The following is a 22,649-nucleotide window of genomic DNA, read 5'->3' as shown; positions in this document are numbered from 1 at the left end:
GATGGAAAACAGGTAATGAAAGCAGCAAGGAAAACATGCTGTTAAAGAGAATCAATGATTCAATTAATGATAGGAAGTGACAGCAGCTGCTGAAGTTACAAAACAAGAGTTTTAAAGGAGGAGTTAATACATTAAAAGAGTGGAATCTGATAGAGCAGATCCATGAGTGACACTGAGAAAGTGAACAGGGAACATCTGCTTTTTCTTCTAATGAAAATAGCAAAAAGCACGTTGAGCAAAAAGTAGATGGCTCTTCGCAGCAATACATTTCAATGTGAAATTCCTCAAGCAGGATGCTGTGGCTGCTGTAAAGTGTGCATGGATTCAAAGAACAGCTGAATAAGATAATGGAAGAAAATGCATGGAAGGTTCTTTAACACAAAGAATGCACATCTGGCTCAGGAAGTCCCTTCTGTTGATATCCCCTGCTAGCAACTGCTATAAACAGGACACTGAATTCACAAAATCATAGCTTAGGTTGGAAAGAACTTCAGTCTTCTCCAGTTCTAACACCCTGCTGTGGGCCACCCAGGCTGCCCAGGGCTCCATGCAACCGAGCCTTTAGCACCTCTGGGATGGGCCATCCATAACCTCTCTGAGAAACCTGGATTGTCCCATCCTCATTGTAGGTTCGTAGTCTCTGTGGTGGTACTGATTATCTCCAGGTGCACTCAATCCTAGATTTGCTTCATTTGAATGCAGAGCAACCTTATCCACAGTGCTGCTTCCTTCCACTGCAATGCTGAGCTGCCCTGAACCCTGAGCTCCACATAAGAGGAGCTGTGCAAGGCTGTGTTATGTAATTGCAGATGGACTTATCTAGGTTTCTTAAAATGGATTTATTATTATTTTTAACATAGTTTCTACCAAAGCTATAGTAGTTATTTTTTAGGTAGGTGGAATACTGGGTTGGCTGATGTCTATAAACCACTATGAATCTTCATTTCCAGTACGAAGGATGGGTGAGAATTCACCTGCTCCAGAAAGCACTGCCTTCCTCCTTAATAAACCAGCCGTGCTGCCAGACAGCTGTGGTGCAGCGCTGCCTGGAGTGCAGGCCGAGCCGAGGAACAACATAAACACCCTCATCTTCATTCTCCAGGCGTCGGGGGACATGCTAAAGCACCTGTGCGCTGATTTGCTTTGGCAAACGCATCAGCCGCGCACTAGTAGGGCAGGATGATGCAGAAGATGATCTCCCCCGCGGAGCAACGGGCAGCAGGTGGGAGCAGGTTGCGAGCAAGGTGGTTTTGGGTTGGGGGGGTGGGGGGGAAGATGCAGCAGCGCTGCCCGCAGGAGCAGCAAGGCACGGAGGGGGATGTAGTCCGTAGGGCTGCCTACACTTCCCAAGGTGCCCGCTGCGCCGAGGCCGTGTAGGGGGTGCGGGCACCTGGCGATGGGGCGGAGCCGCCTGCCCCGCTGCGGGCGGCGGGCGGGGATGGGCTCGGTGCCGCCCGCGGGGGCGCCGTGACGGCGGAACGGAGCGGAGCGGCGGGTGCGGCCCCTCTGCACGCCATGAGCACCGGCACAGGTAGGCGGCGAGCCCTCCACTAACCCTGCTCGGGGCTGGGGAGGGAGCTGGGGTCTGTCGCGGTGCGGGGGGAGCGAGCTGAGTATTGTCTATTTGGAAGATAAGAAAAATAAATGGGATGTCTGTGTATCTCCGGAGGGAGCTGTCGCAGCGCAGGGGAAGCTGCGGATGTCGGGAGAGATCGTGCTGAGCCGGGTGCTCCATTGGGGCTGCCGTCGCTCCGGTCGCCGCCCGCAGCCCCAGTGGGAGCCCCCCCCGGTGGGCTTGGCAGCCGCTGCCCCCGGCGGTGTGTGTGGCTGTGTTCTCCGCCTGCCCCTCCCGCATAACCGGGGCTATTTGGGTGGGGGTATTTGGGGTGACAGTTCGGCCTCTGCTCCTGGCCGAGCGTGTCGGCAGCGGAGGGGAAAATCACGGAGATTTCATCGGAACCTCGGGTAGGATTTCCACGCAGGAGATCCAGTTGCCTAGGGCGATGTGAAAGTAATTCATGCCGTGACACAAGCAGTATTTGAGAACTGGCTCAGAATTGTGTTTTCCAGCGATTCAGCATTTGTCTGCATCGGGTGGCACAGGGGGTGGTTGCTTCAGAGCGCAGCTGATGGCCAAATATTACAGTTTTTAAGGCAAATACAGGCTTATGCTTAGGGAAAGGGGAGGCTTTAAGAGCTGATTGTATATTTCATTTCTGAGCAGAACAGTAGAGGCTAAATATACCCTCTGCTACAACGACAAGGAGATGTGGAATAGCTGCAATTATGTGCTGACTCTGTATGTCAACACGCTTAATCACACCACATCCTCTCAACAAGCCAAATGGGAGCGCAGCACGAACAACGAAGGGCATTGCTCCCTGTTAGAGCAGTGAGAGACCTGGGGTCAAACACCTGCCAGAGACCTCAGATCAAAATGTAGCTTTCCATTTCCTCTATTGGAAGTATCAGTATTGTCCTGGTTTTCTGTCAGCTGTGCTCCTGTGTGGTCTATGTTTCCAGCCCTGGGGGATAGCTCTGGCTGGGGCAGGTGCATAGGGGGCACAGGTGGGAGCAGAGTAGGAATGGAAATCCTGAGCCTTTCCTCTGACTTTAAAGGAATCTGGATGGTTAACATAGATGGTGACATCTGCATTAGAAATTATTAAAGTCGCACACAGAATCATATCCTGTTACCAAGCTGTAATCTTCAGTGGAAGAATATGTAATACTATGAAACATTTAAATTCAGTAGCAGTTGAACTGAGGCTGGTAGAGGGAGTAGAAAATTCTAGAGTTGTTTTAAACACAAATTCAATAGGTTGCAAAGTTATAAACCCAGAAGAAGAGTTAGCGGGTAACAGTACAGATGAGACTTGACACAGTTCTGTCTCTGTAATTGCACCAAACATGATGTAAAGAAATAGCAAAAATGAACAGTGCCAAGATAAAAATAACAGCCTGAGTATAAGGGTGGAAAAAACCCCCGAGAGTTCTTAGCTCTCATTTGAAAGTATAACTGGTAGTTTAGGCACACTGGTTTTCAGTATCACTTCAGCTTTGATGTTTCCATATTTCCCTTTTGCCTGACTATGTGGACTGAGTAAACAACTTACAGTCAATTTCTATGATACATCAAATGTGAGGATCTCACCCATTCTCTCTGAAGTTGGTTCAAATTTTCCATTTACATCAATGGGGCAAGTATCATACAACAGATTTAATGCCACAGCTTGCTTGAGTAGAATTACTGTTTACAAAAGTTTTCCACAAATATTACCCTGGAAAGGCTGTGATTCAAAACTTGGTGATGGCGCTGTAACAGAAGGATGTTTCTGTCTCTGCAAAGAAAATGAGGGTGAAATTTGGTAGCAAAAATCAGCCCCATGTAGGGCTTCAGGAATCCAGGGCAGATCTGAGTGTGATGAAGCCAATCTTTGTAGATATGTGCTTGCTGCTTCAGAAACCTTTGCTCAGTCCATGTCTTCTGTATATATAACATTTGGCTTTAGATGTACAAATGTTTCTATTTGGTAATATGATAATAATGGCCCAATAGGATATACTTTGAAATGTCATTCTGTATTAATGGACTACAGACTCATGGCGTAGTTTTAAGTCTAGAAAATATATGATCGTGTGGCTTAGAAAAACTCAGCTCAAATGTATTATATTTATGTCATAATTAGATGTTCTTATACATGATTTCTCCTCAGCTGAATTCCATGTACTTCCCCCTGATTTTGTCTGAAAATACGTCAAGCAAAGGCTCCCTCACAAGCCTTTTTACCTAGGAGAGTTGCATTGAATGACTGTATACTCAGGATTCTAAGTGTAACTCAAGAATTTATGATAATATGATCAGTCCGGTAGTTCAGTTCTTTGCTGTCTTGAAATCACAGCAAGATGAACAAAGTAGGTTAAAAATTTGGAATTCAGGAAAAACTAGGTTCTCATCAGGTCCCAGAAATAGGCTATTGTGGTGTCGATTATCTGAGTGCAAAAAGAATCAAAGCTAATTATGTACAATGTGTATTATCTTAGATTAATTTAATGTCATGACACAAATTCATGTGGATGTTTAGTCTCTAATCTACTCCATCAGAGGGGAAAATTTGGTTGTGTCAGAAAGCAGGTGAAGGGAGTTTCACAACCCAAATAGGGCAAGATTACAGTATTACTGGTTGCACAGGCTGATGCCACAGGTTTAGTGTTCTGGCAGGAGGTTTAATTCCTTTTCAAAGTTCACATGCAAATATGAACAGTACGAACAATAGCACGATTGTTTTAGGCTGTAGTATATTTTACAGTTATATACACTGTTTTACTTTCTGCTCTTTGCTTTGAGCACTGGTAGAAGAGAGCATTAAATTACTGGATGGGAGAAGCAAGAGGTCTCCTTGCTTTAGAGTTCACCAGCTAATGAAATATGTATGTGTGTAGATCAAAATGCACAGTCCTTGATGTTTTGTAGTTAAAAAGAATTAGAACTACTTCATTTCCTTGCCATTTTAGCCATGGTACAATACTGCTGAAAAAATAAGCAGTGGCACATGTTTCCTGATGGTAATTCTTGACATAAAATTAAATTGCATGGAATATACAAGGAAGCTGTATCTTATGGTTCTAAAAGATACTTTTTTGGTTGAAAATTATTCTCTATAACATCATAGTTTTAGCTGGTAAGAACACAGAGCAGTGTGCTACAAGAAGATGAAATAGGTTGGAAAAGGTTATCAGGGGATATCTACCTCAGCTGAAACTTCTGATTGCAGGATGTCCCAAGCACTGCTCAGACAGGAAAGGTAGCCAGTTGTGCTTCAGCAAACCTGGATGTATGACTCTGAGCCATCCTTGCTTCTTGCCTGTCTGCAGGGTAGTACCTGTGCAGAGCTGAGCCCCCTGTGTGGCTGCATTTCTGCCTGCAGCTGGCTGCTACTTCTGCACACTGGCAATGTACTTCTGCTTCTGTTTCTCAGGGCATTAATATCTTACATACTTAATGCTCAATATTCTACTTTCTCATTAAATGGAGGGCTAAGAAAAGTAAAGAGCTTAAAAAAGATGTTAAAATCAAATAAAGCACGGTTACTGAGATAACTTTCTCCCTCTTTTCCCTCATTCTGTGCTGTGGACTGGCCAATATAAGCGAAAGTTATGAAACTCTAGTTACAGTTTTTCCTGCTTTGGCAAATCATTCCCCTTTTTACAGCTCACAGACACCCCCCCCCCCCAAATCCAGGCTGTGGAAATCTCCCTCCTTACTGTTGGTAACTGGAAGCTCAGAGCAGCATTTTTGGGGACATTTTTGAGCAAAGCAATCACTGTAGTGAATTAAGAAGTGGAATGCTGCTGCTCCTCCCTTGTTCATTCATGCAGGGGGGTGGAGAGGTCTCTGAGATTATTGGACAATTTGCTGGCTCATTATCTGCATCCCTAATACATACTTTGGGCAAATGTTTCTGAATTTAGATGATTTCCCCATGTCAGGATCTATTAGTGGTGTGTCAAGGCCCTGAGCTGTTACCATCTGAAATGTTGGAGGGATTTATTCACAGCTGGTTAGCTGATGCTTGTACTGTGAAATTCAGATGGAGTCGTCTTTTGCAAGAACCACTGTTATTTATTTCTCCATTTTGGAAAGGATTGTGGGAGGAATATAAGCTCCATTCAGTGATCAGTTCTGTCTGCTTTAGGAGCTATTTTTCTCCCTTTCTCTGCAAAAACTGGCCTTAGTGAAATTGATCAATATCTCTGTTTTGGAGATTTTCCTCCAGCTGTAGTATGAGTTGATTTATCTATGGCGAAGGGGAAAAAAATCTAACTTGATTTAGCCATGAAAAGTAAACACTTCTGAATTATATCATTAGAGTTGTTTTTAAAATACTTTAATGTTCCCATAACATGGTGGGGTTTTTCTAAATAGAAACCATTATTTTTTAGGATTAAGTGATTTTATTTGTTTTTAATTTTTTTTTTCTTCAGTAACAGAACAAAACTGGTCCTCATGACACATATAGGGAGCAAATGTGGCACCATAATTACACAAATACAGCCCCCAATTCCTTGTAAGTTTTCAAGAGTCCCTTCCTTCACGTCATTTCTAGCTCAGGTTGGTCCAATGCATCAGGAGAGGATGAAACATGAATGTCCTGTGTTCTTCCCCCTCTCTCTTGTCAAGTGTTTTGTGGGACAAAGTATATACATACATATATAAAGGCCCTCACTCCTAGTGGCTTATAGAGTGAGATAACAGAATACAGAATAATTGTGGAGCAGTATGCACACAACAATTGTTTTTCTTCGAGTCTGTTTCAAAGGATAACAAAGCAAATCCCTAAGATACAGTTCATATGGTGAAATCCTTAGGGAAAGAGGTAGGAGTTCAGATTTGCTATCTATCATATGCAGAAGAAGTCAAAGAACCTGTTCTACTTGGGTATGTCATGTGTGAGTTTTGCCACTTCAGAAAATAGGTCATTGTAGCTCATTCCCCTCTCAGGTATGTGGCTTGTGGATTCACAAGTAGCAGGAAGCCTCAGAGGTTTTAACTAGTTGCTCAGAGGCATTTAACTAGTTGATTTCTAAATAAGCACTGGGATCTTACCCTCTAAGCAACATTAAATGGGGTTAAATTATTAATAATAAATAATTATTTATATTAAATTAATAGAATAACATAATAACATATAATATATATATATATGCGCTTGTTAATATATATATATATATGCAACATTTAATTCAGAGAGTTCTTGATCTAAGGACAGATTGTGTTTGATTTGTTGTTACTTTTGTCAGGAGTTCACTGAGGTGTGTTTATAAATCCCAGTTTAAAGTGATGTGAATGCTCTAGAAGTCATGAACAATATTTTTCCAGTTTCATCTTTGTTTTCATCTCAGTTCCTTTTGTTTACTTTGCTCAGTTTACACATTCTCTACAGCCCTTTTCCTTTCCTGTTGGTGCAGACTTTTCTTGGATCTGCAAGTCATTTCTGTTCTTTACCTTGTAATGGAGCAGCAAGGGACTTTAATAGAGTTCAACTGACAAGTTCACTTTCCATAGCCTAGTAGTGTTTGCCTTGCTCCTGTGTTCTCTTGGCTTTGCAAACCAGCAGCACTAAAACAATCACTTGGTTATGATTTTGGATACAGTGCAGATACAGGGGATCTAATCTTTAAGGCTGCATGTGTATGATAGTGTAGGGCACAGAGACCAAAGTGAACCACAGAAGCTGGCTGTGTTGCTAGTGTTACCCTTGATGAGAGGAAGGCAGGAATAGAAAAGGATTTGCAGCCAAATCACATAAATGGAACACGAGGCAATCTGGAACAGCTGGAGCTTCGTCTGTCTGTGCTGCAGCCAATGTCTGGCAGCGACAGCAGCACCTTGCCCTGCAACTCACACATATGCTATCTGTTCTGCTAACCGGGCCACACAGCAAGCTCTGAGTGCCAGTGCTAGGGATTATGCTTGTGGTCTGAGTTCCAGTGTGCTCAATGGTCCCTTCTCTACTCAGACTAAACTGAAAAAATACCATGCTCTGCCCTTGGAGTGGGACAGAACTGAGCCAGGGCTTGGGCTGTAGGTATGTGATATTGATAACTGGTTAACATGGAGCTGTATGCCCCCTGAAGCCTACCCATGCTGGATGTGGCTCGGAATTAGACCTCTAAGCATCCTGCTCAGCTACAGATTTTCTGTGGTTATCTTAATGCATCCTACAGCAAGGCTTCAGAGCTCCTGTGGAGGTGCTGCAACAGGCAGGTTCATCCCACGTACCTTGCTAATTGTCACTCCTGCCTCAGGAAGTTGGGTAAAAACCTGCTTCTTATGGGGAAGGCATAATGTAAGAGCATTTGCTACTTCTGCAACAAGAAGAGCATTTATGTACTGCAGACCTGTTGAGCAGTTGCCTAGAAGATGCAGACTTTCTCCCTTGGGCTACATATTCGTAGATTCAGGGCCCCTCCACAACCAACACCAGTTTGGGTTTTTCTGTGAACATCTGGCTTCTCCAGAAGCACTGGGACTGGGAGAAGTGCTAAACATCTGTCACCTGTGGGTGAAATCAGTGTCAGCTGCTGTGGTTGTTTTTTCCCCAGCCTGCAGTAAGGCCATTTATTTCTGTGACTATATGCAGAATTAGAAATAAAGATTTCAACATCTTTATTCAAATAGCCATAGCTGTTCATGATAAACTAAGATAACATGTCAGATACTGCCTTAATATGTCATTGCCTATGTGTTTACTAGCACAAGACTTCAGTAATAAGCATTACTGTTTTGTCTCACTGTATATCATATTCATTGACTTCAAGATCATAACAATGCCTGCATCAGCCTGGATTAACCATCTGGGCCCCTGTGTCCAGCAGTGCCCATTGCCCTGATTTGAGAACTGTGGATAACAGATTTAGCAACATCTTACAACATGATCAAATTGTAAAAGATTGGGATGAGAATGAAGTGATACTTCACACAAAATACCCAATTTAATTGCTTTTTCAATAGCTGGGCCTAAATGTCATTGTCTGCAGAAAGCCAGCAAGGTAATAAACTTTAGTATACATTTGTGTCTTAATAGAGCTACCCTGAAAAGCAGATTGGACTTTGTCTGTATTATTAATTAGAATTGTCCTAAGATTGAAACCCAGCTTGAGCTGAAGACCCTTGATACGCAGTTATTTCTGAACCTTGGAGTTCAACAGAATTAAGTTATATACTGCATTTTCGGGAAAATCTGTGGAAGCAGGCACTTATTTCAAATTCAGATTTTCTTCCTTAGAGCTTTCATTTTAATTTGTGGTAAGCCAGAGTTTTTTTCAAGGTCAGTGTTCATTTTCCATAGGAACAACGTGGTCAGTGTCCCATATGAGCAGGAGGCTAACATGAGAGTGATGCTGTCAGCTTTGAAGAAATGCTCAGCTGGGTTTTCTGCATATTGTCTCTGAAGCACATAATGTCTATACAGATCTAGAAGCGTGCCATAGTCATGGCTATTTTGGAAAGCTGTGCACAGCTCTAACTGCAAATGGAAGTTGGCAGAATAAGCCTGGCTGTTAAGTTAGAGCTGTCAGAAGTTGCTATAATGTTGGTGGGATATGTGCTTGACTCAGCCATAATGAAATAAATAAATAAATAATTCTTAGTCTAGTGTCTTAATCAACAAAGGTTCTTAATAGTTTTGAAATTACATAGGGGGTACTCCCACCTTCAGCCCTGGTAATTATCTTGTACGTGTTTCCAGAGTGCTGCTGCAATCTGTTCAGCAGAGGGATGGGTGCTTGCAGCACATCTATTTGCACTGTGGACATCAAACAGCTCACCAACTTCAGATCTGGAGTTTAGGTCCATCTTTCTGTTTGATTCTAGTTATTTGTTTAAGCTATTTTTATGGCACTGTACAGTCTACAGATCAAATTCAGTTGCTTGATCACCTGCTACTTCTCTGTGTAACTTCTTGTTTGTGCTCACATATCTCACTACTGAGATGTCAGGATGAGCAGAGCTGTCTTCCCTAAAGACAGCAGAAGTTAACAGACTTATCACTTTACCTGAGAGTCCTTTTTTATACCAGTCAGTATTCTTGCTTAGAAAGTACCATTCTCTTTTATAGTTTCAGAAACACTGGATATCTTCTCTGTTTGCTTTAAATGGATCTGTGAAGGCATTGTGTGTCCAGCATTGCTTAGTGACTTCTTTGCAGTGGGTTAATAGCAAAACGTGATGAGAAAGCTATTTGCCCCATGACTCCCTGCTGTGGTTCTGGAGGGCAGGATGGCTGTTGTTCTCTGGGCATATTGGAAGGTGAAAGACTGCAGGTTAGCTGAAAACCTCTATGATTTCTTTAGAGAAATTTCAGTAATTATGGTATGGAACGAAAAAATATGGTATGGAAACTATTTTTGCTGCATTGACACTGTGGTATTATGAAGAATCAGCAGTTACCAAAGATCCTATATTAGTCTCAGGCTATTTGACATTTCAGCTTGACAGCTATGTATAGCTCTTGAACGGCAGTGAGCAAGGGTTTGTGATGGACAGCGAGAGCTCCACGTGCAGGAGGGAGTGACTCAGACTGGTCGCTCTGTATGCTCCACTTTGTCTTGCCTATGGGCTGTGATCTCTTCAAGATTGCTATGCCTCAGATGACTACTGTGTCTCACTGTTAGCTTACAAGGTTTCTTTTTATCAGCTTCCCCACACTGTTGCATACCTCAGTGTACGCGTTCTAAGATATTATGCCCTAAGGAAGTCATTAATGCGATAAAACTTTGGAAAGCTTTTCTACATGCAAATAGTGCAATCAAGAGGGTAATTAATGTTGTTACAAATTTTCCCTATATTTCATCTGGCTGTGATTTATTTAGCCTGCATGCTTTTGCAAGGAGGCTCTGTGTCATGTACTGCACAAACAGCTGTACTTTTTTTTATTCCCAAAATGGAAGGAAACTCCAGAATTTTCTCCTGCGTTTTCTCTAGAATTCCTTCAGTTTTTGGATTGCATGGCTTGCTCTTCACATTTATAGTGTCAGGATTTCCTTTTGGTGGAATTTCATTATAGCAATGTTGATGTTGCATATTTTTATAAATGTAATTAGATTTTTAATAGTACACTTCATCATTTGGATGCAGAGCTCTCACAAGAGAAGTGAGTTGTTAATTCCTGTGTAGGGAGCTGTGGAAGGAGCTCCTCCTATATAGGGTAGCTGAGAATAGATTTGTGACTTGTTTGGTAAGACTGGTCAAGAGGAAAAGCATGAGGAATAGCAAAGCCTCACATCCATTGAATCACTTGGTCTTTCTATGTATAAGCTCAACATGTTTTGGGCTTTTTCTGGCACTGACATAAGTGACTGATGTGTCTCTTCAGAAGTAAGAAAAGAAAATTAACTCTTGTTTGTTGCTTTCCACCAAGTTTGGAAAATAAAATCCAGTTTTTAGGTTTTCCAGTGGCTTAAGGATGAACAAAGAAAAGAAAGAATTGGAGTTGAGTATAACTGACTGCAATTAGGCTGACTTCTGCTGTTAATGCCATGTCCTAGGCAGCCCCGATATTCTCTTTAAGTTTTGTTTCTATCTGGATCATATCCATGAGACTTCATTCCTAAAAGAAATCAGGATTACATCCAATGTCAGTTGTCAAATAAGACTGCACATAAACCAGTTAAGAAAAAAAGTTCCACAAAACAATTCCAACCCTGGAAAACGTGAGTTTGTTTTTTGTTGTATTTTACATGCAAAGGCTGCCTGCTCTGGCACCAGAGCTGCAGCTGTGCAGCCCCACCAAGGAATCTGCAGCTCGCAGCACACATTTCCCAGCAGAGCCCTGCCAGCAGCTGCCACTGTCACTTGCCTGTTGTTTCAAGCTGTTTAGAGGTGACATAACATCAAGGAGATAACATGCAGCTCTTTGCTCTAGGGGCAGGGTTAAGCTAATATTTTCCTCACGCCGAAGGTCAGTGCCTTTTGCAGAAAAAGGGCAAAGCCCCTGATGTGCTTATCCATTGCCATTTCCTAACCAGTAAGCCAGTATAGCAATAGGAGCAGGATGCAAACACTAGGCTGGGTCAGCAACTGAAACAAAATGATGCCTGTGCTTTGCTGAAGGAAGGGTGTCAGATGGCTGAAGATCTTCATAGTCCAACTGAAATAAGATGAAGAGCTAATTTCTTCAGCTTTCATCAGTTGTGCTCACATTAATATAATAGGTAACTTGGAAAGTATTTTTGATTCAGACTGGTAATACCTCTAAGCTTTTGACCTCCCCAGTGAGCTGAGAGCTTAGTTACTGGGGGGAGATTATTTCAGTCCTGAGGGCTTGTGCTGAGTCAAACTTGTTTACTGGGAAAATCTGTCTACATAAGGTGGACCTGCTCCAAGCCACACATAATGTTTCTGTTAGAAATTAGTTGAAGCAACCACAGGGTTTCAATGAAACCGTGACCCAGGTGCATCACACTGACTGTCACCTAACGTTTCCTACATAAGTGTGGCAACATCAAGATCCTGTATTCATGTGTTTGTCTTCAGGTTGTGATCACTTTGTATCTGTAAAGAAAAGCAGGTATCTCCTGGGGACAGGAATGGTTTGGGTTGGAAGGGATTTTGAAGTCCATCCAGTTCTACCCCTCTGCCATGAGCTGGTTGCCCCCCCACCCCTCCAGCTCAGGCTGCCCAGGGCCCATCCAACCTGGTGCTGAGCACCTCCAGGGATGGAGTACCCACAGCTTCTCTGGACAGCAGTGCCAGGGCCTCACCACCCTCTGAGTAAAGAATTTCTGCTTAACATCTAACTAAGGTCTCCCTTCTTCTAGCCATTCCCCTCGTCTTCCTATCTCTATTGCACTGTGTAAAGAGTTAGTCTTCCCTGTGTTTATAAACTCCCTTCAAGTACTGGGTGGCAGCAGTGAAGTCTTCCCAGATTGGATGGGGCCCTGAGCAGCCTGACATATTAGGTGGCAACACTGCTGAACATGAGGGAGCTGGAGCTAGATGATCTTTAGGGTCCCTTCTGATTTAATCCACTCTGTGGTTTTTCACAGGGCATCCTTGGCATCATACACATAGTAAGCTTTAACTGGGCACAAAACAGGAATATATTGAAAGGTGAACTCCAAATTTTGTAGAATTTGCAGTTTGTTTTAAGAAATAACTTGGAGCTTATCTTCAGAGCTATTCTTGTGAAGCCCCAGATGAAACAAGAGGCAGCCTTCAAGCTTACAGCCCCCATAGGGAATGGCTGTCAAAATATGCTGTGGGAGAACATCAGAATAAGGCGCTAGAAGACTACATTTATCTTATGCATGTCCAGAGAGTCTCAAGAAAGCAAACATTCTAATGCTAGGGATGCTGACTTATCAAAGAAGTGCAGCTTTATTGAAGAGGATTAATTTTACTAATACATGCTTCAAGTTAATAGGGCTTCAGAATCTCTGCCAATCCACAAACACGTTAAATTTAGTAGGCATTTTATTGTGCCTTTGTTTTGGAATGGGCATTTTTCTTGTTTACTGCTTGACCAAATTCCTCATTTTTAGTGCTCATTGTGATGTTTTAAAAGTTATTCATCTCAAAAATATTTGAAGAATCAATTTTAGAATAATTTTAAAATTCAAGACTGGTTGTGTTCTTTTTTGCTTCTAGCCCTACTGAATTATGAGAAACTATGATAAATTCCAGCTTACAAACTGCTGTATTTATTAAAAACTATTCCGTGTGTTAGACTTTAAAATTTGAAGAACCTTTTCTTTTTTTCTGAGAATGTTTGACTCAAGTATTTTAGATGTTGGAGACTTCAGTGTTACTCACAGACCATTGCTATATTGCTTTAAGTTCCTTCTGCAGGTGTAGATACCGAAATGTTATTCTTTACAACTGAGCCCCCTCCCCCTTTATTTATGAAGTACTCTGTTACAAATAATTAACTGAATAACCTCTTCTGGAAGCATGCAGGTGTTTATGTCATTTAATGCAAGCAAATAGTAGATAAAATATGCTAGGACATTAAATATTTAAACATCGTTTTCAGATACTGGTTTTGTTTATTCATCTTGAGAAAACTACAGGGCACGTTAGAAGCACATAAAAAAACTGTAGCTATGAAGCAAGAACAAAGTTTGATTATTACTCAGAATAAAATTAATAAGCAAATAAATTTACAGAAAAGTATGTCACTACATTGGTATTTTAAAAAAGGAAACTATTTTGAGTGTGATACATTTTCCACATCATAATTAAACAGATAGCCTAATGCACTATGTCATCTCAGTAACATCTGTTCTATCTGTTGCCTATGGGCTAGGAAATTAAGCATTGTGGCAAAAGCTGTGCAGGCAGACCCAGCAGCTCAGAATTTAATGCTCCAAGTAGATGGGGTCAGTTTTGGGTCTTTCTGTACCTGTCACGCTGATGAGATACTTCTGGCCCCTTGATCGCACCCAGGTTTGTGGATGTTTAGTGCTGGGCATGTTGCTGCTGCCCTGTTTCTCTTTCTCCTTGTAACGCTAAAGTTGATATGTGGCATGAAAGGGATTTTGCTGGTGTTTCTGGTGTGTGCCATTCTAAGTCATTACCAACCAATAATAGGAATATGGTAATCTGTAAGTTTTCTTTCCTTAGATTATTCTTCCTTTAATATCCTGGAAAAGTGGCTGCATGGCAACATTAATGTGTTATTCTTCCTCTGAACAAGGTGTTTTAGTGTATCACTGGAATTTTAAATGGTTTTGTATTTTACTCTATGCTTACCCCTGAGATTGAGCTATCAAGTAGAGCATGTGCGCATGCAGGAAAATTGGAGGAGAATGCACACACAACATTATTTATGTTTGTAAAGTAAAATATGAAGTGGAGCCTCTTTTCTTTTGCTCTTAGGGCTTTGTGTTGCTCATACATGGAATGAGATGAGGAGATCTAAAAAATAGTGAAATTTTCTAACCACTTTCTGCAATTAAAACATCTACAACTAGATTAAATAAAAAAGAAAAAAGATTTATGCATAATCTTAAATCTCCCATTGATGGTACTTAATCTAAAACCTCAAGTATTTTGAAGCTGTTTCAAACTCCCACTTCCTATGTGGAAGAGTCAGCCAAATTTCAACACACAGGAGAGCAGTACTCCAAGCATTTGAGTTGAAAGGGAACTACTGTACTGTGTGAATAGTAAAGCTTGTGCCTAAGATTATGCTCCATATCATATGTGGTTTTGTGGGGTCTGTAGTTACTGTCACAATAAAATTAATACTTTTCTAAGTTCTGGCCCCAGAAAGTGCGTTGTCAGGTGTGTGACTTTTAAGCCAAATCAGTTTTTTCATATGTTTGGCATATGCATAAACTTAAAATGAGGGCATTTCTCCCCTACTTCACTATGACACTGATAGCACTGTGAGATAAGAAAGTTATTTATGCATCTGAAAATAATAATCCATTTATTAGAGTGTACCCAAAGTTAGATTCTGCTTTATAAGAATCCAGAGGTTTAAAACTACAAGTTCAGAACAGAAATGTTGACTTTCCCCTTCTCTGGAAATCCCAAGTACATTATGGCAGTTCCAGAGTAAAGTTTTACTTCATTACTTGTGTAGTAAAATGTTATGATGGAAAATGGCCTTGTAAAAACTGAGGTGAGCAAAGATGCTGCCAAACACCTTTAACTTGGAGCACTGAATGCCAGGCTACTTTTCCATGGATGTTAAATATGAATTTGGGAGCCTGATTGCAGTCTCCTTGCTGTAAAGCATTGTCAGGCACTTGTGGGGATGTTCATGTTAGTAGTTTGAGACAGAAGATTTATTTGTGGGGGATGTTGAAGCACTGTCTTCCACTCCTTCCTGGTGTTCTGGAAAGAAGATGGAGGCAGCCTCTTCCTATGACAGAAAAAACAAGAGTCAATCTGACAAGTCTGCAGTATTGGAAGTTCAGACTGGTATAAGAGGGGGGAGGGAAACCCCAAAAGTAAAGCACCAGAACAGGTTGTCAGGGGAAGTGGTGGCCTTCTGTCCTTCCGTCAGATCGGAACTAAGGAACCTGATCTAGGGGAATCTGCGGAAGGGGAGGCTGGGCACAATGACATCCAGAGGTGCCTCCCAGCCTACGTGATTCTGTGGGTCTAAATATAGTCTCTGTGAGTGCTAAATTTGATTTTGGCATGATTAAATTTTTATTTAAAAGTGGAGCGAAAGAACAAGGCAACACTTCTGAAATTCTATTGCATCACTTACAAAAAAAACAAAAAAACAAAACACCTGTAGACAGGCTTTCAATGGAAATAATTCTTCTGTAGCACAATGATATCTCAGCTGAGAGCTAACATGACTGTCTTAAAACCGTAGCCATGTCTCAGGATGTGTGTGTCCATGTTTTGTAAGGGGTCACACTTAATTTTGCACGTCATTAACTGAACAGCTAAGAGGATTCAAGAGTCGTATTTCCTGTTCTGCAACAGATAATTGAGAGATGTAATCTTACAAAGCTGACCTGGGGAAAAAAGTCAATATATTTCCAACGTTCTGTAATTTCTTTTCTGCAAAACAGAGTACCCAGCTTTTAAATTTTGATTTTATATGTTATTACTACAACTAGGCTGATTTTAAGATCATGTATTGATTTCAAGTTGAATCTTGAGACCAGTGTTTTCCTGTGGAATGAATGTAAAACAAGTGAATTCTTAGAAATCTATCTAGGAGAGGTAGAATCTCATAAACGTAAAACCATCTGTGAAATGATTGTGAAAGATTATAGAGAAGATTATCAGTTTTAAATATATCAGATTTTATTAAATTTTCTTCATAAAACTAATAACTGGATTTAATACATGACTGAGTTTAGGATTAGCATATAGTCATATTGAAGTCTTTGAGTGGACCTGAGTGGATTTGAAAGGGTTTGGGTCATTTTTAAGCAAAATAAATCTTGCTGTGTAGGTAGAGAAGTGCATTTTAAAGCAGTAGTTATAATGCTAGCTTTGCACATGTTACTGCTTTAAAACAGAGTGTACATTGTGAATGAAAAAAATAATCTCAGTCAATTTCAGCTTGATTAAAAACAGTTTATTTTCAGTATCTTGCTAGTTTCCAGTAATTATTAATAGATCAAATACAGAAATGGGAAATGTGTGGCAATGTTATTTTGCTGGAGAATCCTTGGGGGATTGTTGTCATACTGCTTTAATAAAGGGCAGATTGGCTGCATATCTGGAGAAGAAACAATTATAAGCCTTGTTAAGTGGAACTCAGAACCAGGGTTGGCCCAATCACTTGGTAAATAACTGTTGAACTCTTGAACACCATACTGAATTCCACTGTACTGCTGCAGTTATTAGTAAAATATTACTATACTTATAGGAAACCTCCAAGACACCACCTTTACGAAAGGACATTTTATCAACAAATTGTGGATTTTTAAAGTAGTAGCTATTCATCATAGAATGATACGACATTGATTTTTGGATTATCATTTTTTTTAATATATTTTTTACTGTTTGCAAATGATTATTCAGCATTTAGGCACTTCTTTTGGTTAGGAAGAATAATTAACAATATGTTAACATAATTAGCAATAATAATATACAACATAGTTAACGATAATTAACAATGTTAACAACTATTAACATAATAATGGTTGCAGGTGTTTCTTCTGAAATATTATTTTCTTAAGAAACAAACATGAAGAAAAAACATTTTTTGTTATGAATAGCAGGCTCAGAGGAGATCTCCTGAGTCAGTCACTGCTTTCAGTTATTTCTTCATTGCAGGTAGCCTGTAAATCTTCTTTTCTCATGGAGATTAGACTTTGCGTGTTTTTCTTTCCCCTACTTCTTTCTCTCTGTCTTCTGGGTGATGTCTGTGTTTGCCAGCATCTTTGTTTTTTTTCCCCCTCCAATTAATCTATAAAGATTTCTTAAGAGTCTACATTAAAGACATGGTTTTCATGTGAATTAGCATTTACTTCTTGAATATTCAGAATGTGGAAATAAGAGTTTGTAACATTCTGGGAACATTTATTCAGAGAGAGACTTCCTTTTTCCATCACCTAATTTTAAAACTAAGAGATTAAAGATATTTCCTGTTCATTATATAATGCTAAGTATTGTTAGTTTCTGCTCAAGAGGGATGGATGCTTAAACCATTATAAAGAGTACCTTTTTTATAAATAAAATATTGTTACCTGGGCTGTTGTACACTGTGGTCTGGCTGAGTGCTTTTGTTTGTAAATTGCTATTTTTCTGAGTAAGCTTCCATTGCTACTGTCAGTATTATTTCAGCAAACAAAAACTGGCATCATATAGTTTATGTGAAGAAATTGAGCCTTTCTCCAAAAAGTTGGTAGTTTGACCTGCAAAATCCATTAGGATAGATATCTATTTGAAGGTCTTTGATTTTAAACATTGGATTATTTCAGTTGACTTCAATACAACTGAAATATTGCACTAAATTTTTTTCATTTATCACTCATGTTCATATTGCTGTGCACTCTATTGGTACAACCACCCAGAAACATGGAAGACTGTTGTTGGGTTCATGTTTGCAGAGGAAAATTAAATAGCCAGTAATTGAGATCATTTGTAATTAAAAGTTCATAATCATCTAGGTGTATGTGAAGGGGAAAAATAGCACACAAGTCAGAAGATGTTACAGTGCATTGATTCCCAGTACTCAGCACTGGTGAGACCTCACCTCAAATATACCCTGTGGGTAGAGACTGAAGGAACTGGGGCTGTTTAGCCTTGGGAAAAGGAGGCTGAGTGGAGACCTTATTGCTCTCTTCCAGTATCTGAAAAGGTGCTTACAGTGAGAGCAGGGCTGGTCTCTTCTCTCACTGGTGGCAGGTGACAGGATGAGGGGAAATGGTCTAAAGTTGCACCAGGATACGTTTAAGTTGGATATCAGGAGAAACTTCTTTACAGAAAGGGTTGCTAAGCACTGGAATAGACTCCCCTGGGAGGTGGTTGAGTCACCATCCCTGGATGTGTTTAGAAACCATTTGAATGTGGTGCTCAGGGACATGATTTAGCAGGGGGTTGATAGTTAGGTTAGTTTGGTTAAGTCATGGTTGGACTCAATGGCCTTTAAGGTCCAACCTGAGAGATTCTATGATTCTATGGTAAAGTGGTGGATAGAAAACTTGATACAGAGGTGTTGGCAACCTCCATAGGTTGTTGTAAAATCTACCTTCTGAAAGCCATTATATTGGTTTAATTGTTTATAGTTCTCAAATTTTTGTGTGGTTCAAAAGCTGTGTTTTTCTTTTCCTTATGGGGACTTTGGAATGGCAAAAAGCATGGAAGAGGAGGACCAGGATATGTTTGAATCATCAACATGGTTTACATTTGTAACAAAGAAATTCAGAGTCCCAACAATTCTAAACACACACAGAAAGCAAAGAGCACTTACACACTCTGGTATGGGTTTATCTCATAATTTGAGGTATGTCAGGCCTGAGCTGATCAAAAATTCTGTTGGAAGGAGGCACCTCCAAAGGGGCTTCTATAGCAGCTGATGGTTAGTTGGTGTCTGATGCTGGGGATCTGCTTGCATGCTGGGAAGCTTCTGTTGCTTGAATCATAGGATGGCCTGGGTTGGTGGGATCCTTAAAAATCATCCAGTTCTATCTCCCTGATATGGGTGGTATTACCACTCACTAGGTCAGGTTGTATGGGGTACTGTAATGGAAGTCCACTTTAACAGCTTTCCTAAGCCTTAGTTGCCTGAAGTTACATGAGAAGGCTCCTTATCCCAGCAGACAAGGGAAGACAGAAATTTCACCTTTTCATGGGGTGAAGAGCTGAAAACTCATTTTTTAATGGTTACAGTTGCGATTTGAAATATTAGTCTTTCTCGTAATGCTTTGGAAATATAACACTGTCTAAACCATTGACATTATGAAATCAGTGATACGCAGTATAGTATAACCCTGTCTGACTTTGGTTGTCAGTGTGGTGTAGGCTGGAGAAGCTGTTATATGATGTGGGTAATTAAGCTGTATGGCTCGGGGCATAAGTGCATGTCATTCCCATCTTTGGCTGGGCACTTCAAGTCTACTTTAACTCAGTGCTAGAAGAGGTACTGCAATTGAAATAACATTGGGATTTCCAATGCTTAATGATATAGCAAAGTACTGCAGGTAGAGCAACTTAAAGAGAGGGGACTGATTTGTGACTGACAATATGAAAAATGTCAAGAGAATGACTGACTCTGGAAGTTAGTTCAAATTAAGGGTTTCTGCAAGTCACGATGACTAATTTAAAGATTTATGCTTTTGGCACCTAGCATCTCACTGGCTGGGAGCATGGTGGCTAATGAGCAGAGAGAAACACTTCCAGAAGATGGCTCATTTTACACAGCATCAATGACAGCTGTCGCTAAATTATTAGAAATGTAAGAATTTGATTGGATTAAGGAATTGCTCCTAGTCCTGTGCTTATTTAACATGTTAGTCCCTTACTGTGTCCTTTTTCTAGCTTTTATATAAGGAACTGTATTTGCTGCGATAATTCAATCACATCCTATCATTTTTCATACCCTGAGGGCCTCGTCAGTCTTTTCAGAGTTAGATATCGTGCTTTGAATATGAAATTGATATTCACTTCTTCTAGCTTGATCAGATTAACTTTATTAGACCCTGTTTTTCTTAGGTAGTTCACATAGAACTGTGTTCAAGTCCATTTTTTAAGGAAATTTTTGAAATTCAGACCTGTTCCTAGAGAGATGCTATTAAAAATAAAAGGCTTTGAAAACTGATAGTGCTCAGCAGTGCAGAAAAGCAAATCATTCTGGAGTAAATGTTGATATTATTCATCACAAAGCAGATTTGTCTCTTAATTCTGTCACTCTAAATGACAGAGAGAACTAGGATGCTATGGAATTGGTATTTACCATCTTAGTCATCATTTACTTTGGGTGTTTGGCTTGGGAGGTGAATTATCTTTGCCTATATTCTTTTTTGTGTGTGAAGTAAACACTAGAAATGTGCTGCAATAGTATGGATTACTTGATCTTTCTGGGATGCTCTCTTATTAAAACCTGTGTTTCTATGTGATATCTGGGGAGTAGAGCAGATTGTGTCCTGATGTGGGGCAGAGTAAAAAGAGCTCTTGTGTTCTGCAGTGCTGCAGGACAGTAAGACTGTCAGGTCTCCTTCTGCCAAATATAATCTCTCCAACTTTTCCAAAATACCAGCTGGCCAAGCATTAAGTATCAAGTGTCCCAAGCAGAGTCCTGACTGGCTATGTCAACGACAGCAAAACAGAGACTCCTTTCAGCAGAATATAGGTCAAGGAATAGCTACTTGTGTCCTACATAATCGTCGTCTTAGTACATTGTCATTACAGACTTCAGTCCTTGGGATTATTGGCAAGTAGAGCAGACTGTGGGCAGATGAAGCTGACTGTGCCTTCCTGCCGTGTGACCCACATCTGCTGGAGGGTTAGGTAGTGATCACCAGCCTCTGCTTGCAGGAAATCTTGGCTTCTCTTTGTTTGGGGATAGGCAGAAGGAGAGGGATCTCTTGAGACAGAGAAAAATAAAGGTTTGCTTGTACAGCTTGTGTTTACGAGGCCTTGGCTATGATCTTAGGTTCATCTTGAAAGAGGACTTCAGTCGCAGCCAATTCATATTAGAAGTGTTTTAAAGTGGATTCCTCTGCTTTCTTTTGCTTTGAAAAGAGAAGTGCACTTCAGTTCTGCCCTCCAACCATATTTTACAATTTTCCCCTTGGTGAATAGAAAGCAAATTTTGAATCCATCCGACAGTACTGCATTTTAATTTTCCTTTCCAGCAAGCTGTAGTAAGCTAATGCAGATAATGTGAGGACTGCAGGAGCTGGAGCTCAGCCAGCCCTAAACCAGACCTTTGTCACCAGTTTCCAGCACTTCCCCAAACAAGATCTCCCTGCAAAAGCAGCCAGGATGCACAGACTAGATGGAAATTTGCAGCTCCAGCATCTGCTGTCTGCATAATACAAGCACCTCTCTCTTGTTTCCTTGTCACAGTGAACATAGTGACATTTTCAAGGACTATTGTTGCAGCTCAAAAATGCGTCAGAAGGCAGCAGAAATGTTGGTTGCAGAGCTGTGCAAGACGTAGTACGATGGCTCCAGGCTTAAGGTTGTGTTTACATGAATGTAGTACACTTCTTCTATGAATGCAGTGCTGAAAGACAAGAGTCTGCAGAAATTGTGTAGCCTGAATGTGAAAATGGAGTCAATGTGATGCTGTTTCTGATGGGGATGAAGAACAGTTTGATTCGTATCAATTTAATTCTATGCAAGATGTTCTCATGTGTGACTTTAGCTTCAATAATGTTAATACCAATATATATTTGAAATAACTATATTACTGCAATAAAATGGTAATTATGCCCTCTTAAAGCCAAATTAAGCATAGCAAATAAAACCAGGAAGAGTTCATTTTTATGTTGCAGCATTAATTATTCAAGACATTTTTATAGTCCTTGAAAATAATATATTAAAAAAAAGAGAAACCTTTGGAAAAGTCCTTAAATTATTGTTTTAAATGCTTATAGAAGCTCAATTTCAGATAGTGTTAATGGAATGTTAATACATTGTAATGTAATTAATGATTGGTGGTAATTCATTGTGGCTTGACTAGCAAGATAAATTACTACTCTGTTATTTTATTTTGCTTTTGCTTTTTGGTGTTGCTATAACAAATAGGCATGGTTGTTGTTACTCCAACAGGGAATGGGAAGAGAAATGAGCCATGGAAATTTGTTCTGAACTGTTTTTTTCTGGTTCCAAACACTTGTTCATTTTCTAGCCAGAGAACATACTTGTTCCTCTCCGCTCTGTGATGCAGATGGAAGCAAATATCAACATGAAAAGGGCAGGAAGGATGCTGAGCAGGGACACTGCCTGGTTGGGGTTGCAGATCTGGTGGTGGGAGTCACAGAATCACAGAACTGTGGGGATTGGAAGGGACCTCCAGAGATCATCTAGTCTAACCCCTCTGCCAAAGCAGACTCCCTACAGCAGGTTGCAGAGGTAGGCGTCCAGGCAAGTCTTGAATATTTCCAGAGAAGGGACTCCACAACCTCCCTAGGGCGTCTGTGGGTGGTTGGGTATAGAACAGTTTCCCTAGGCTGGTGGTTATGGCCCCAGGCTGCCAGAGTTTGAGAAGTGTTTG

General features: G+C 40.6%; 1 protein-coding gene across 1 annotated transcript in view; it reads left to right on the top strand.

Annotated features, from left to right (window-relative positions):
• The first annotated feature begins 1,002 nt into the window (after nt 1-1,002).
• The window catches only part of ABLIM2 (actin binding LIM protein family member 2), a 133,151-nt gene continuing 111,504 nt past the window's right edge, over nt 1,003-22,649 (top strand). The window contains exon 1 of the mRNA XM_015862871.2: nt 1,003-1,222. Within this exon, the coding sequence (XP_015718357.1) occupies nt 1,180-1,222 (43 nt within the window). The 5' untranslated portion in view covers nt 1,003-1,179. The remainder of the gene's footprint in view (nt 1,223-22,649) is intronic.

Source organism: Coturnix japonica, chromosome 4, assembly GCF_001577835.2.
Source record: "Coturnix japonica isolate 7356 chromosome 4, Coturnix japonica 2.1, whole genome shotgun sequence".
Lineage (NCBI taxonomy): Eukaryota > Metazoa > Chordata > Aves > Galliformes > Phasianidae > Coturnix > Coturnix japonica.
Note: the sequence above shows the minus strand (reverse complement) of the source record. Positions and strands in the feature narration are given on the sequence as shown.